At 36.4% G+C, this 17,908-nt stretch overlaps 2 protein-coding genes across 2 annotated transcripts in view; one reads left to right on the forward strand and one right to left on the reverse strand.

The window, feature by feature from the left end:
- ARF4 (ARF GTPase 4) overlaps window positions 1-17,908 on the forward strand; it is a 19,549-nt gene continuing 1,641 nt past the window's right edge. Inside the window, exons 1-5 of the mRNA XM_019984211.2 lie at window positions 1-294; window positions 8,707-8,787; window positions 9,747-9,856; window positions 15,109-15,180; window positions 16,594-16,719. Coding sequence (XP_019839770.2) covers window positions 228-294; window positions 8,707-8,787; window positions 9,747-9,856; window positions 15,109-15,180; window positions 16,594-16,719 — 456 coding nt within the window. The 5' untranslated portion in view covers window positions 1-227. The remainder of the gene's footprint in view (window positions 295-8,706; window positions 8,788-9,746; window positions 9,857-15,108; window positions 15,181-16,593; window positions 16,720-17,908) is intronic.
- PDE12 (phosphodiesterase 12) overlaps window positions 9,855-17,908 on the reverse strand; it is a 23,329-nt gene continuing 15,275 nt past the window's right edge. Inside the window, exon 3 of the mRNA XM_070777193.1 lies at window positions 9,855-10,033. Within this exon, the coding sequence (XP_070633294.1) occupies window positions 9,993-10,033 (41 nt within the window). The 3' untranslated portion in view covers window positions 9,855-9,992. The remainder of the gene's footprint in view (window positions 10,034-17,908) is intronic.

Raw genomic sequence — 17,908 nt, forward strand, 5'->3', positions numbered from 1 at the left:
CGAAGATTTAACGCCGGAGCCGGAGCTGCCCCGCCAGTCCTGGAGCAGGTCCTCATCCCGCTGTCCGGGAGCTTTTTCGGACACGCCGGCTAGCGAACCGTTCTCGCAGCCGTCTTTCTTCCTCAGCAGCTCTTTCCTCGCTGAGTTTTCTGGGAGCGTAAAAGGAGAAGGCCCGGGGACGCCCCAAACCCCTTTTGCTCCTGCCCATTGCAAGTGCCACTACCGCCATGGGCCTCACCATCTCCTCCCTCTTCTCCCGCCTCTTCGGCAAGAAGCAGATGCGCATTTTGATGGGTGAGTAAGGGCCTGAGGAAGGAGACAAGGCCCGGGTGGGGCGGACGGGTCTCTAAGCTCGGGGTGGCCTCGGGGCCTGTTTTTTTTTTTTCCCGGTCCTCTGTGGTGGGGGAGGGGCAGCGAGCTGGGGGTCGGGAGGAATTCCTAAAGGGGAACAATGGGGTGAAGGGTGGGGTGAAGGGTGGGCTGTCGCCGCAAAAGTGTTGAAGAGGATGGAAGTGGGCCGCGGGCAAGGTTTCCTCTTTCTGAGTTTGGCGTTTTTCTGCTTGTTTTATTGAAAGCCCGACACAATTGGGCGGAGATGTGAGGGTAGCGAACTCTCGGATCTTCCGAGCCTGGAAGAGGCTGGCGAGGCCCATTCTGAGAGAGCGATCTGGCTCCCTTCTTCCCGGGTGTGGGCAGCGGTCGGGAAGGAGGGGGAGGCCCGGCGACTCCAGCCTTCCTCCTCCCCCTTTCCGCCCCGTGTACACACTCTGCACACTCCCAACGCTGTGTAAGCGAGCAGTCGCCGACTGCCCTGAGCCGGCCCGGGCAGGAAGTGGCCAGGCCCAGTGCGGTGGCCCGGGAGCACCTAGCTTTCCGTGGAGTCCGGAATCCTCAGCGCGCTGTCTCTTCGCTAAACTTTGCTTCGCTCTGGATTCTGCCTCATATATATGTATACATATTCTTTTCCTTATTAATGTCCTTGAAAACTTGAGATTATCATGAATGTTTCTTTTGGCCAGTCTCAAGGGCTAAATATATTTGGTTTACCAGAGAGTTTTCAAAGTACGTAATTTTTATTCATCTGGCTAAAGTTTAATGGGGTGGGGGAGAAGGCTTAGAAACTTTTTTTTTAAGCTGGTGACAAGTTTTCAGTAAGTGAACATCATGACGCATAATTTTAGGGAGACCTTGTTAAGTAGTAATTACACGAGTGTTTTAAAAAAATCTTATGGAAGGTGGGCTTTTAAGAAATTGCTCTTTAGGGTCGGTGTTTTGCTCTGCTGAGGGAGCAGGGGCTTGTCACTTGAGTGATGTAAGCAGCGTCTCCCCGATGGTACTGTGAGTAGTTTTTACATCACAACTTACGTCTGTGAACCTAAATAATGCTATGAGGAGCCTCGCTTAATTTAAACATTGAGTTTTGTTGGTTCATTAGCTTGTTTTCTAGAGAAGTGGAGTTAAGGGGAGGTTTTATTTGAAAGTTCCCGGAAGCAAGGTTCAAGATACGCCACGGTTAAGGGTATGCACATTTGGTTCTTTTTTCACTTAACTCTAATTCCAGCTTACTCAAAATCCCTGAAACAATTGTTAATAATTTATTCTCAGAGATAAGTGAAAGTGTTTTCTCTTTCAAAGTTTATCAGATTTCAGTTGTGAAAAAATTATTTTTAGGAGGGTAAGTAAGCATAATGTTTGAGCTTTAAAAGTACCTGAAAATCGACAGTCCGAAGTATTTGAAGTCAATGGGAGACCTTTGGACTGTCATAAATGAATTTCCAGCGTGTTCTTTAAAGAGATTACCTAGTATGTGTTTCTGTTCTTGGAAAGTGTAGTGTGTTGTACTTGATAAGATTTCTTCTAACTTTTTGTTTTTCTTTTCTTCGGTCTTTTGTAATGACTGAAAGTTTCAGAAAAGAAAGGTAGAATTATGTATGGTCTAAGCACTTTCAAATATTGATATGTATTAGGGGAGCATTTCTCTCCCTTACTCCCCAGAAATGAAAGAAAGTGGAAGAAGAAAAATAACCGTGTCTTTGTGCAGGGAATAGAAGTCATGATTTGAAATTATTTAAATCATTTGATGTTAAATTTTCTATTAGGTTTGCTATTCTTGTTTTGCACTTTAATTCATGATAATTAGGTTTCCTTGATTAAATATAGTGAAATCACAAGGTCAACTTTTACGATAACTCATCAAACGAAGCATTAACCATATGGGGAGTATGTGTATGGATAGTGAAATAGGTGATTTGGAAGTTTGATCACTCATAGATTTTTATATCTAGCTTTATGAGTGATAGCATAAATAATCTTAATGTGTCTGCCCCATCCAAGTTTAGAATTACCAATTAAAGATTATTTTTCCATTATTAATGTTCTCTGACAGGCATATGTTCTTCCTTTTCCTTTATACGGCTTAGATAAAATTCATGCTTTCTTGAAGAGTCAGTGACTTTTTCAGATTTTACCATTTTAAAGTATTATTGAAAGATAGCAGGTAGCTAATGAATCTGGTTTGCCAAATTACTGTGGAGTTTTACATTTTATTCGTACACATGCTTTCCTGAAAGCTAAAGTAATTTTAAAAGATGTTTGAAGTTGCACTTTATGTTAACTAATTAAAAAATTTTAAATAACACAGTGTATTGAATGTAACATCAAACTATAGATTGATAGAAATTATTTAATTTGTCTCCAAAGGGAAAAATCACATGTGATTGAGCTTAAATTCAAAGTCAGTTACCACCTTAGATTTTTCATGTAGTTCCTTTATTATCCTGTGTTCAGTATGATCTCCATATTTTAATTTGTGATGAGATGTAATTTTGGTAAATGATTCCCTAAATGTTGTTTATATTTGAAAACAATATGTAGAGGAGTTATTAATTCTTCTCTCTTTAAACTTGCAAGTTATTGCCTGTTGAAAAGCTGAAAAAGTGTTGGCTTTCAAAAAATTGCTAATCCAGTGTAGATTTGTGTTATTTTACATGTGATTGGCTTTTTTGGACCATATATTTACTATGTAACTTAAAAATTTTGGTCTTGATTCTAAAAATAAGGTCCTTTTTGTTAAGTTTAGAAGATGTGAAAAAGAATAATTGGTATCTTATAATTCCACCATTCCACTCTATTTGTTATATTTACTTTTAGCCTTTAAGAAAAAGTTTTTGTTTCTCTAGAATTGTAGTTGTGGTATATAGCCTTGTGTTCTTTTTGACTTGGTTTATTATGACTTTTTCCTTAGGTCATTAACTGAAAACATAATTGCCAGCCTTTAAAAAAGGGGGGAGGTCTTCTGATTAGTTATATGATGGAGGGAAATGATAGAAGAGGCAAAAATCCTTAGCTTTATGCCATTAGATGTTGATGAAGCCACCCTTAGGTGCACCCTCATGTATTATTATGAGGTATTTCTATCAGAGACTGATAATTTGCTACTAATTAATAGCACAGTAATCAAAGTGATGACATCCCTGAGCTGTTGGGTAGAAGCAAAACCCAAGCTCATTATAATTTTCCTGTACACCTGTTCGCATCAGTGTCAGTTTTGATAACTGAACCTCTGAGGAATTAGATAAAATATTAATGTACTCTGGGTCCACCAAGCAAACCTGAGGGAAGAATGTTGATATATGAGTACTCTGGCATCAGGCCTAAGATTGTTTTTAATTAAAAAAAAATTGAGATGTAGTTCACATAATACTCATTGATTTAAAGTGTATAATTCAGTGATTTTTAGTATATTCACAAAGTTGTATAACCATTAACACCACCTTTTTTTTGTTTGTTTTTTTTGGTGGCTCTGGGATCTTATTTCTCTGAGAGGGGATCTAACCTGGACCATTGCAGTGAAAGCCCCAAAAACTAACCGTTAGGCCACCAGGGAACTCCTACCACTGTGTTAATTCTAAATCATTTCATCAGCCCAGAAAGAAACGCCACCACTTTAGCAGTCACTCCTGCTCCTCATCGCTCCATCTTGCAACAAACCATTTTTCTGCTTTCTGTTGCTGTGGTCTTGTTTGTTCAGGATATATGTGGACTTTAGTGTCTGCCTTCTTTCACTGAACATGTTTCCAAGTTTCATTATACTGACACATTATAGCTTGTATCAGTACTCCATTCCTTTTTATGGCCCAATAGTAATTCCATTGTATGGATATATTCCACAGTTTGTTTATCATTCATCAGTTGATGGAAATGTAGTTTTCACATTTTGGTTCTTACAAATTATGCTACTATGAACATTCATGCAGTTTTTGTGGAGGCATATATTTTTAATTCTTGTGGGTAAATTAGCTAGGAATGGGACTGTTGGGTTATTCTTAATTATGTTTACATATTGAGGAACTGACAAACTTTTTCAAAAGCAGCTACACCTTTTCACATTCCTGCAGCTATGTATGGATCTAGTTTCTCGAAAAGATCTTGTGTTTTAAAATCTGTTTTACTACTCCTGTGACTCTGAGAACATTTCTGAATTTCAAAAATGGAGAGTTATTGTGAGGGTTAAATTACAAAATGTATGCAGTCACCTGGTATTGTGTTTGGAACACAATAAGGACTTGATTTTTAATTATTTAAAAATTATTATGAAGTTTATTTTAAGCTTCCTTGTAGAAAATCTGAAAGAAAAACAAAACATGAAGAAAAATATCCTAACTGAAACCTGACTTACTGAAAATATACTTGTTTCTTTTCAGTCTTTTTTCTTTTTTGCATTTGGTTTTTTCCCAAGTTGAGGTAATTGCAATCTATTTTCTTTGACTTAAAGTATTTCTAATGATTGCCAAAAGATTTGGGGGACAGTTTTGCTGCTTTTGACTGTTCCGTCGAAGTGTAGGTCCAGTCAAGGAGAACAAGTAATTCCAGTATATCTTTCAAAACAGTGACTTGTTTATGAGGGTGAGAGGGAGGGGGAGGACATTACTGGCCTGTACAGATTAGAGTCTTATCTTGGCTAGTTGAGGATTGGTTATAGCTTCATTTCGTGGAGAAATCTCATTGCCAAATATTGCAACATTAAGAAAATACATACTTAAGAAATCACTAAAGTGGCACAGAATTGTTATACTAACATTTTTTTGAATATAGAACTATATAATGAGTGATGATATACATTAATGCATCTTAAACTTCATGATAAAAATACCTCAAAACTTATGGCTTGCATTTATACACACTTATTTTAGATGCAACTCAAAAAAGATAATCTTTGTGATTTTAGAGTCTTGTATATGGCTGTGAGTCACTTAACTCTTGTCTTAAAATTTTAAAAATAGCTTACAGATGCTTAAAAAAACTTTATGGATGCACTATTTTTGTAAATGCTTTCCTCTTTTTTCAATTAAAATAAACATATAAAATATTGTCTCTTAAGCATTCATCCTGATGAGTTTTCACTAGTCCCAACAGTTTTTAGTAAAGGAAAGACATTACTTGGGAAATATTTTCTTTTTAATGAAATCAATACATGTTTATTGTGTAAAAAGGCTCTATACTCTGTCTAGAGTAGAAAGATATTAATTATGCATACAAACAGGTATAAATTGTCATTTAAAGAAAAGTTTAATTACCTGAATGTTTTGTATAACCTAAAGTAGTTATGTAATCAGTATTTGTTCTGGATTTCTTTCATTCCTTGTCAATATTTTTGGACTAACATTGTTTTTAAACTAAGACTTGAGGTCCAGTTGGACCTCCAGTGAGGACAGGTGTATACATGAGTTCTCCAAACTAAACACAAATTAAAAAAAAATTTTTTTTTTGTTAATTAATTTTTGGCTGTGCTGGGTATTCACTGCTGCCCGTGGGCTTTCTCTAGTTGTGAGTGGGGGCTACTCTCTAGTTGCGGTGCACTTGTGGCTTCTTGTTGCAGAATATGGGCTCAGTAGTTGTGGTGCACGGTTTTAGTTGCCCTCTGGCATGTTGGATCTTAGTTCCTGGACCAGGGATCAAACCCCTGTCCCCTGGGTTGGGAGGCGGATTCTTAACCACTGGACCATCAGGGAGTCTCCCTACAAGTGTTTTTTCTAATCAGCATTTGTTTCAGTTCTTCTGACTTGGGCTAATGGTATTTGGACTTAGCTAAAGGTGAATTTTGCTTTATTTTAAAATTTGATAAAAACTGCCTGAAGAGGATTTAGACTCAAGATACTTAAAGCTTTTTCCACCAATGAAAAGATACTGTTGTTCATCCCTTCGTCCTCTGTATTTTTATTGAGAATGCTAAACTAACGTAGCTGCTTGTGTTTCCTTGTGTATCTTTTTAAAGTTATGTTTTCTGATACGTTTGCTACTGTTCCATAGTTAAAAAATAAAACAGGGGCTTCCCTGGTAGTCCAGTGGTTAAGACTCTGCCCTTGCTCTGCGGAGTAACACGGGTTCGATCCATCCCTAGATGAGAATAAAGCAGTTCCTGTTAATGGTTTGTTTTTCTTATGTCCATAAGTGAGGGCTTAGAGTGTGGCTCTTAACTTTAAGTGTCAATAATATTTTGCATAGAATAAACAGTTTCAGTATGAAGAAGTGGGGAACAGTGATTAGAGGATACAGGAGTAAGACAGCATAAAATGCCTGCGTCTCCATGGAGATTGTTTTTTAAACTGCCTTTTATTTAATATGTAGTTGTCTTTTACCTGGCTTCCCTGGTGGCTCAGATGGTAAAGAATCTATCTGCAATGTGGGAGACTCCAGTTCAAACCCTTTCTTTTTTTTATCTTCTACCAGTGCTCTTTATTTCTCCATATGGATTCACATTATTATCTAGAGTCCTTTCACGTAAGTTTGAAACTCCGTTTAGTATTTTTTTGTAGGATAGTTTTACTAGTAACAAATTATCTTAGTTTTTATTTGGAAACGTCTTACTTTCTCATTTTTGAAGGATAGTTTTGCTGGACGTAGGATTCTTGATGGATGTTCTTTCTTCCATTACTTTGAATATAACATCCTGCTGCCTTCTGGCTTCCATAGTTTCTGATGAGAAATCAGCATTTAATCTTATTGAGAGTCTTCTGCACATGATGAATCATTTTCTCTCTTGCTGCTTTCAAGATTCTTTCTTTCTCTAGCTTGCAGCACTTTGTTTACAATCTAAGTGTTAATTTTTTTTGTAGTTCATCCTACTTCGAGTTTTTTGGCTTTTGGGGTGTGTAGATATTAGTGTTTTTCATTAACTTTGGAAAGTTTTCAGTCACTGTTTCTTCAGACATTCTTTCTCTTTCCTTTTCTGGGGCTCTCATTATGCATATTTTGGTATCCCTGATGGTGTCCCTCTGGTCTCTGATACTCCGTTTACTTCATTATTTTTTTTTTCCTTTTCCTCAGTGTGAATAGTCTCAGTTGACCTATCTCAAAGCTCATTGATTACTTTTTTTTCCAGCTCAGATATGCTGTTGAACTCTTGGTGGTGTTTTTCCATTTCGATATTGTACTTTTTAACTCCAGAGTTTCTGTTTGATTGTTTTTAATAGTTTTCATATCTCTTTAATGACATACTTTCTCATACTTTCCTGTAGCCCTTTTTTCTTTTTAAAATTTTATTATGTTTTATTAATAAAATAATAAAATATTATATTAATTTTGGGGGAGTATAATTGCCTTACAATTCCAAGGAGATCTTAAAGCTCTCCCCATTTTAGGATACAGAACAGATAGGATTGTTATATAGGTAGAAGGAATTTGAATAGCCTACTCTAGTCTTTGATTTCATTTTGGACTAACTGATAAAAGTTAAACTACTTGCACAGGAATGTAAATTAGATACATTAGGTGATTTCAGTTTTTTTTTTTTTTTTAACAGCATGGGTTTCCTTTGTTAAGTCATGCTCTGAAGTAAAATATTCTTGCTTAAGTCAATACTTAGTTGAATTGATTTTAAAATCTGTGATAGTGTTCATGTAGGTGACCAAATGTGATTGCTTAGATGAAGAATCCGTTCAATGAGGTTATTAGGTATTGACCTTCCATTTTTGAAGGCTTTAGCAAATAATGTAGTATGTGCAGATTTTCAAAGATTCATGCTTTTCTCAGAAGCAAGTACATTCCTCCCTACTTATATCCACCTGCCTCAAAGGAATTTTAAGAATTTAGGCATTACTTACATTGGAGATGAGCATGACAGGGCAGTTTTAACAACCCAAATTAACCAGTCTTTTGTATCACTTCTGCATATTTGATGTTGAAATGGATTAAGATACGGGTAAAGTTGGCCTCATCTTTATAATTTAAGAAGGGCATAGTTATATACAGTTTTTCCTCTAACATTAAGACCTTTACTTAAAATTTTCTTGTTATATTAAAGGGAATTGACTTTGTCAGTCTTAAAGATTGCTCTTAATTTGTTCTTATGTGTTCTCTGATCCCATTTCTAATTTGTGTTTTTTAAAATGGTAGTATTTCATAGAATTAATGAGGACTTGAAAGAGATCTTAGATTACTTGATCAGGTCCCTTTATTTTATAGCTAATTTCTCTGACCTCTTTTCCTTAAGTGACCCCATGCTCTCTCTCTAGGTCTAGAAAGGAAAATGGAAATGGCTTTTTTAGGAAGTGTAGTCTTCGTGAGCTAGAAATGAGGTGATTTCATTTCTAATTCATTAGTGCCTTGACGAGTCAACTTTTGCTTTCAAACTAAAAATTTGTTGTAAAATTGTATCTTGGTGTGTCCTTTTGGTCCAGATTTAAAATCTGTAATGTCTTTTTCTAGTTGGATTGGACGCTGCTGGCAAGACGACCATTCTGTATAAACTGAAGTTAGGGGAGATAGTCACCACCATTCCTACCATTGGTAAGAAGGTTTACAGTGACTTTTATTTATATCACAGTAATGTATTATAAAGTGAAATAGAATACAGTTTAATTTTGACTTTTTTTAAGAGTAGTTTTTGGTTCACAAAAAAATTGAAAGGAAACTACAGAGATTTCCCGAATGTCCTCTTCCTCTGCACATGCATTGCCCTCTCCATCATCAATATCACTTGTTTTATCAATTAATAAACATACATTAACACATCGTAATCATCCGAAGTCCATATACTTAAGGTTTGGTACATTGTGTGGGTTTGGACAAATGTACCATTAATAACATATATGCATCATTGTATCTGTCTTGGGTTTTTACCTTTGTTGATTATGTATTCAGTCAGTTCAGTCGCTCAGTCATGTCCGACTCTTTGCGACCCAATGAATCGCAGCACGCCAGGCCTCCCTGTCCATCACTAACTCCCGGAGTTCACTGAGACTCAGGTCCATCGAGTTGGTGATGCCATCCAGCCATCTCATCCTCTGTCATCCCCTTCTCCTCCTGCCCCCAATCCCTCCCATCATCAGAGTCTTTTCCAATGAGTCAACTCTTCGCATGAGGTGGCCAAAGTACTGGAGTTTCAGCTTTAGCATCATTCCTTCCAAAGAAATCCCAGGGCTGATCTCCTTCAGAATGGACTGGTTGGATCTCCTTGCAGTCCAAGGGACTCTCAACAGTCTTCTCCAACACCACAGTTCAAAAGCATCAATTCTTCGGTGCTCAGCTTTCTTCACAGTCCAACTCTCACATCCGTACATGACCACTGGAAAAACCATAGCCTTGACTAGACGGACCTTTGTTGGCAAAGTAATGTCTTTGCTTTTTAATATGCTGTATTAGGACTTAAAAAAAAACAAAAACCAATTCTGAGGGAATTCCACAATCAAAGGGGTTTTCTGAATGACACTGTGCACAATGGTCTTCTCTTTTTTTCTTTTATGTAGGTTTTAATGTGGAAACAGTAGAATATAAGAACATTTGTTTCACAGTATGGGATGTTGGTGGTCAAGATAAAATTAGGCCTCTCTGGAGGCATTACTTTCAAAATACCCAGGTAAGTAAGGAATGCTATACATTTTATAACTTCTCTTTATATGTTTCATGTTATAAAGTTTAATAAATACTGTTTACTTGGATATTCGTGTTCACTCTGTGAGTTGGCATTCTTCTTATCAGTACTTCCGTGTTCTTCAGTGGACTCTCTCCTTCGTGCCTTTGTAGACTAAATTACCTAGGGTAGAAAAGTTAAATAATTATCATAGTAATATTTTGGAAGGTGAATTGGGATGGCTCTCAAGATTGAATTAGATGTCTTATCAGTAGTTCTGTTGGTTTCATTCTTAGTGTAGAATCTTAGAAGTAAGATCTTTCTTCTAAAAGTATAGCTTTCTGTCATTGTAGTTTTTAATGAATGTACTGCAGTGAGGGCCCTAAGGCTTCACCAAGTACACCAGCTCCAAGTAAATATAATATGCCTAGTCGCTGTTAACGGACAAGGCAATGGCACCGCACTCCAGTACTCTTGCCTGGAAAATCCCATGGACGGAGGGCCTGGTGGGCTATAGTCCATGGGGTCGCAAAGAGTCGGACACGACTGAGCAACTTCACTTTCACTTTCATTTAACTCAGTGAAGAGTTTATTAAGATACATGAGGAAAAAATATAGAAGCTCTAACTTCTCTGTTGATTTGTGAAGTATTTTTGTATTATCATGTAGTATGTATGATACTAACATGGAAGAGACTTTAGTGATCCTGTGGAGCAGGAATTCTGCAATTTGATTGCATATTAAAGTCACCTGGAGAATATTAAAAGCCTCAAAAACCTAAGCATAATACCTGACCACTTGATTCAGAATCTCTGGCAACATAAACTAGACATCAGTAGTGTTTCTCAAACTTTAACCTGCCTATGAATCACCTGGGTATTTGTTAAAATACAGGTCAGTTCAGTGGGACCTGGCTGAGTAAGGCTTGAGATTCTTCATTCCTAGCATATTCTCACATGATGGTGCTAATGCTGCTGGTTTGGGACCTTAGGCTCCAATCCTGGGTTTTTCAGCAGTAGCATTTTTGACATTTCAGGATGGTTAATTCTTTGTTAATGAGTATAGAGAGGGCTCTCCTTTGCATTCATTGTAGAGTGGTTGGCAGCATTATTGGCCTTTATCCACTAGTTGTAATCTACCCAGTCATAGTCTCCCCTGCCCAGTCCAGTTGCAACAACCAAAAATGTCTCCACGTATTGCAAAATATTTCCTGGAGACAAAATTGCTCCCTCTTAAGAACCACTGTGGTAGTCTTAACTCTTATATATGAGGAAACTGAAGCTTGGAATGACAATTAAGACTGGAGAGCTGGTTCTTGTTTTACATTTTCAGTTAAGTAGGTCCCAACTCTGGTGATTTCTACCACATGAGGGGTTTCTTACTAGTTTTTGTTTACTACTGGAGTTGATAAAGGTTTGTAAAAAACAGTAATGTGTGATGTTACAAGCACTTCCTATGTTTACCATGTGCAAATGTCATATTTGATTCCACTTCTTATAACATTGTATACAAGTGAGATTTATTGCCACCAGGTAGCAGTGAATACTCCAGGTGAATGGCTGAAACAATCAGGTTTAAGTAGCACGTCATGTTAAGTAAATGACATACTTTTATTAAAAAATAAGAGTATTTCTGTTCATTAACATGAAAGTGAAAGTATCAGTTGCCCAGTTGTGTCTGACTCTTTCTGACACCAGGCACTGTAACCTACCAGGCTCCTCTGTCCATGAGCTTCTCCAAATAAGAATACTGGAGTGGGTTGCCAGTCCCTTCTCCAAGGGGAATCTTTGTGATCCAGGGATCAAACCTGGTTCTCCCACATTGCATGCTGATTCTTTACCATCTGAGCCACAGGGAGGCCTATTCATTAACATAGCTGTGGTTAGAAAATGTTTTAACGTGAGTTATATTTTAAAACTTTGTTGTTGAAGTTTTCAAATATATACAAATGTAAAGAATAGCATAATACTCCCACATATGTATTACTCAACTTCAGTTATTAGGATATGGACAGTATTGTTTAATTGATACTCCTTTATTATATATTCTGCCTTCTGGATTGTTTTAAAGTAAGTCATAGGCATTTTTTAGAGAACACACTTTTGAAATAAATTTGGTATGATATAAAACTGGTAATCCTAAACCTTTAATTCTTTCTAACTTAATTTTTATAATTTTATTGAAGTATAATTGATTTATAGTGTTTTAATTTCTGCTGTACAGCAAAGTGACTTAGTTATACAGACATATATTCTTTTACATGTTCTTTTCCATTATGGTTTGCCACGAGGCATTGAATATAGTTACCTGTGCTATACAATAAGACCTTGTTTATCCATTCTATATATACTGGTTTGCATCTGTTAATTCCAGGCTCCCAGTCACCCCCATCTATCAACCACAAGTCTGTTCTCTATGTCTGTGAGCCTGTTTCTGTTTTGTAGATAACGTTGGTTTATGTTCTATTTTAGATTCCACATGTAAGTGGTGTCGTATGGTATTTGTCTTTCTTTTTCTTGACTTCCTTCACTTAATATGACCTGTAGGTCCTCCATGTTGCTGCAAATGGCATTATTTTATTCTTTTTTACAGCTGAGGAATTTCTGTTGTATATATGTGCTACATCTTCTTTAATCCTTTCATCTGTTGATGGACGTAGAGATTGTTTCCATGTTTTTAAGCCTTTAACTCTCGACCAAAGGTAATCCTGGTCGTATTCCTTGACTTGTTTAGACTGCTATTTAATTTTCTTTTAACTTGTAATTAGACTCATTCCTGGCCTCTCTGGACCACCCTAGAATTGAAAGTTCAAGTACTTCTTCCCAGGGACCTCCAGGCTGCTGGAGAAAGCTTTATGATTACCTGATGTAATCACCACTATCCTTTTAAAGCTATCTTTTGCAACATTCATGATAAGTTCTTTTAGAAGCTAATTATTCCATTTAACTATACTTTCTCTAACTTATATTAACAATCCATGACACGTTGTTTATTGCAGTAAATTCCTCTTTGTATAATTGAAATTATTTTCCTATTCTAAACAAATAAGTAAATATTTGGCTTTTTAAGTAGTCTTTTCTTAGACTAGCCATTTTTAGAATCCTAACTTTTCTAGCCTCTTGATTCTGTGCTGTCTCAGGAAGTGAATAACTTAAACTTATTTCTAAAATAACCTTCCCTCTCAAGGTTATGTTGGGACTGACAGTGTTATTTGCATTTTAAACAATAAAAATAGATTGTTAGTAGTCCAGATAAAATTAGATCCGTTTAGAGGCATTACCTCTTCTAGAGAAGTAGGTTCTAAAAAGGACTAACCTTCGGGATAGGAGGAAAAGGAGACAGTTACTAAATGCCTGTGATATGCCAAATACAAATGTTAGATTCTTTTATACCTCTGTGATTATGTTTAATCTTTAATAGGCTTAAAAAGTTAGTATTTTATTTTATAGAATAGGAGGCATGTTCAAAGACTAGGTAATTTATATAATTAATAACCAGTGCTTGGATTTGAATTTGTTATTTTTCCACTATGCCATTGTTGTTTGAGTTGCTAAGCTGTGTCCAAGTCTTTGTGACCCCATGGACTGCAGCACACCAGGCTTCCCTGTCCTTCACTATCTCCTGTAGTTTTCTCAGACTTAGGTCCATTGAGTCTATGATGCCATCCAACCATCTCATTTTCTGTTGCCCCCTTTTCCTCCTGTCCTCAATCTTTCTCAGCATTAGGGCCTTTTCCACTGAGTCAGCTCCTCACATCAGATGGCCAAAGAATTGGAGCTATAGCTTCAGCTTCAGCATCAGTCCTTCCAGTGAATATTCAGGGTTGATTTCCTTTAGGACTGACTGGTTAGATCTCCTTCAGTCCAGGGGACTCTCAAGAGTCTTCTCCAACACCACACTTCAAAAGCATCAATTCTTCGGTCCTCAGCCTCTTTGTGGTTCGCCTCTCACATCTGTACATGACTACTGGAAAAACCCATAGCTTTGACCATATATGGACCTTTGTCAGCTAAAGTAATGTTGCTGGTTTTTAACATGCTGTCTAGGTTTGTCATAGCTTTTCTTCCAAAGAGCAAGCATCTTAATTTTTGGCTGCAGTCACCACAGAGATTTTGGAGCCCAAGAAAATAAAATCTACCCACTACGATATACTGGCTCTCAAAGCACCAAAATTTTTTTCAAAGGGTAGAGTGTTTAAAATGATTTCCTGCAGAGATAAAGGAAATGGGCTTGAAGTTTTCTAGACCAAAAGAAGGTATGTGTCATTTAATGTCCGTAGCCTGAAATACTTATTGGCATGGTGCTTAGCAAGCTTTATGATAATACCGAGATGATTAATCCCTCAGTGAATTTAATGTGATGACTTACACAAATAATAGCACAAGACAGTTTGTGATAAAGTGACAGAAGATTAAAAATACTTGGGTCAGGTTGTGGGGAGAATAATAATACTTGGTACAATAGGGATATATTTTAACAAATCTGCCCTGTCTCTCTCTAACCTAAAATTGTATACTTTTCCATTTGAAAGTTTTTGGAAGAATCTTAATTCAGCTAATTCCTTCCCAATTAGTATAAAATTCTAATTCTTTTGTAGTATAAATTTCTAATATATGACTATCTTTTAAGAATGGCTACTGTCTTCTTTTTTGTTAAGAATTTCTTACTTGATCAAGTCATTCTTGAATTTTTCTTGATATAGTTCGCTTAAAACTTTCTTGCCCTGATTCTGGAACTGGCAGGCAGCATTCTAGAGTAAGACTTTCTTTTTATATGAACCATATAAAAACTACTGAAGTGCCCTCCTTCCTCTTTTTTTAGTTTCATTTTGTGCATGCCTTCGAGTAAGCTAATTCAGTTAGTAAATTGAATCTTTAGGATTGTCCTTTGATCTAAATTGGATTGTCCTTCCTTTATACTTCTGTGCCCCTTTGTGGCCATTTTGTTACTAATACTTACCTGCACTTAAAGTTGCAAGGGCAGGGGAAAGGGATAAAGTTTATTCTTTAGTGTGGTTGGAAAAAGAGTAAGGGTTTGTTTTTTTTGGAAATAGCATTGATAAGTTAAAAATCACAAATAGTGCTCAAATCTGTTTTTAGTTTTTATTGCTCTGTCTTTTCTTTTTTTTTTTTAAAGTAAGAAAACTTTCTTCCTAGCACTTAACTCTTGATATAGTCTTGCTGCCTGTATATTTAGGTTTCATGTTTATTTTGTGTTTTAAATTTAACTTATAATTTATTTAAACAATTTTTCTTCAGGGTCTTATTTTTGTGGTAGATAGCAATGATCGTGAAAGAATTCAGGAAGGAGCAGAAGAGCTGCAGAAAATGGTGAGAATATTTTTTAAATTTATCATTTATAAGATAACGTTATTTTCTGAGTGACAGTGGTGATATTAGTGGTCAGTACATTTTTACTGTAATCTGATTACATTAGTGAGCTTAGAAAGAACCTTGAGGAACTATATTCACAGGTTCTTAAGACTGCACATGAAAATTTATACTCATGAATGAGTGACTGCTTCAGCAAGTTGGGAGGAAAGCCCAGTGTGTAGAATGCTCTGTGGATGACTCTCCCATTTTGAAGTGTTTGTGACCTTGGAATCCTTGTTCCCAAGGTCATTGGGTTCAGTTTTCTCTATACTGTACCTATAATATATAACTTCAAAATGTTTTGTAATATCAACCATGATAAAAAATTCCAGCTAAAGGATATAGCATTTTGGTTGATGGTGGCATTTTGGCCTTGCCATATATTAGATTAATATTTTCGTATATTCATATTGTTAAAAATCCTGGGGGGGCGATTGTTGAGGAACTTTGCCATGGTTTCAGACTTACAGCTGTGAAATATTTACTGAAATATTATCATTCATTGCTCCTAAGAATGTTGAGTGAAGTTTATAAAACCCTAGTGCTGTTTTATGTGTAACTGGTGCTTTTTATGTCTCAGTCAAATATTACCCCTTCTACTCTTTTTTTTTTCCCCATCTTTTTTTGGTAAAGTTTTATTGATATAATTCACATACCATAACTTCACTCATTTGATATATAGAAGTCAATGGTTTCTAGTATATAAAATTGTATAATCATTACCACAGTTGAATTTTAGAACATTTTCATCACCTCCAAAAGAAATCCTATAAACATTAGCATTCGTCCCCCATACCTTCCCTCCACTCCACACTCCCCTGTATATATGCATATGGTCTTTTGTTAACGTTTTAAAAGGTTCTTTCACTTTGTACTTAGCATAAGTTTCCAAGTTTTGTCTCATATCAGTATTTGATTCCTACCAGCTTCAGCTTTTGGTATTATTCTTATATTTTTCATGATACTACTATGCCCTAATCACTATATTATTTTCCCACTGTTTGATCCAGCTGACTAGAAAGTATAAAAGTCCAGAAAGACTCACCATGTAAATAAGTTTACAATTAAATACCATAAAGTTCTCCCATAAATGTTTATTCCTATGTGTGTTTCTTGTCCTTGCCAGTCCTCGTCCTCTGTGGGTAACTGTCAAGACTGAATGAATTATTTACCTTAACAAAGTATAGGATGATTTACTTAAGAGAATAGTTTTGTTATACTTGTAGGTGTATGATTATTGGTTCGATGTTTGATAATGTATGTAATGTTGAATAAATGATGTATATATTTAGGAAGACAGTGTTTTACCTAGTTTGTACAACAATTGAATTTTGATTTGATAGTTGTTAAAGTCTTAGTTTTCATTTTTAGCTTCAGGAAGATGAGTTGCGAGATGCAGTGTTGCTGCTTTTTGCAAACAAACAGGACTTGCCGAATGCTATGGCCATTAGTGAAATGACAGATAAATTAGGTCTTCAGTCCCTTCGTAACAGAACAGTAAGTATTTGGAGTTTCAATTATTAGGATAATTTTTTAAGCTAGTATTTAGTTTAAATATTTATAACTTACTTGTCCTCTTTGAAACGGGTAGTGAGCACATCTTTTTAAAAGCTACAGGGACTCCCCTGGCAGTCCAGTGGTTAAGACGCCACTCTTCACTGCAGGGAGCATGGGTTCAAACCCTGGTTGGGGAAACTAAGATCCCTCATGCCTTGCAGTGCAGCCAAAAAAAACCTATAAGAGACTCTTGCTTATATAAAAATGAGCTCTTTTAGGCTTTATTTTAAACCTATCTTTTATATAACTCTGCAGTACATATTTTGTGGTTAGGTTTTCTTTTTAAAACTCCTATATTTATGAGCTATATTTTAAATACTATTTGGTACTGTTTTCATGGTAGCACTAAACTTGTGCAGAGACTATAACTATGATATTAAACAAGTTTTGAGTTTTGAATTATAACAAATATTTATTTTCTCTCCAATAGCTTATCATTTTAGATCAGTTGTTTAAGTATCAGCAAAATACAATATACTATTTTATATATAAAAATATCACAAACTGTTTTTGTAGTTTGTGCTTTACAATAGTTTTTCATTAACTTGTCAACAAGGCAAATACTGTGGTATGACAATAACTGTATTCACGGTTTAACATGCCCCAGGCTAATTTAAATAGGACAGACTAAACGATGCCAGTTTTTCACGCTGCTGCTGCTGCTAAGTCGCTTCAGTCGTGTCCGACTCTGTGTGACCCCATAGACGGCAGCCCACCAGGCTCCCCCGTCCCTTGAGATTCTCCAGGCAAGAACACTGGAGTGGGTTGCCATTGCCTTCTCCAATGCGTGAAAGTGAAAAGTGAAAGTGAAGTCGCTCAGTCGTGTCTGACCCTCAGCAACCCCATGGACTGCAGCCTACCAGGCTCCTCCGTCCGTGGGATTTTCCAGGCAAGAGTACTGGAGTGGGGTGCCACTGCGTTCTCTGTTCCATGCTGAGGAGATATGAATTCATGCTTTTTCCCAGCCTTCTAGGTTATTAGGGTCTTTGGTGTTCAAGTAATAATTGGCAGCATATGGTAGACTTGAAGTGACTTTGCAACATTAAAAGAAGGTCTTTATTTTAAGCAAAATAAAACTGGTCAATAAAGAAAATTAATAAATCATCCCATAAAGATAATTAAATTACTT

Source organism: Bos indicus, chromosome 22 (genome assembly GCF_029378745.1).
Source record: "Bos indicus isolate NIAB-ARS_2022 breed Sahiwal x Tharparkar chromosome 22, NIAB-ARS_B.indTharparkar_mat_pri_1.0, whole genome shotgun sequence".
Classification (NCBI taxonomy): domain Eukaryota; kingdom Metazoa; phylum Chordata; class Mammalia; order Artiodactyla; family Bovidae; genus Bos; species Bos indicus.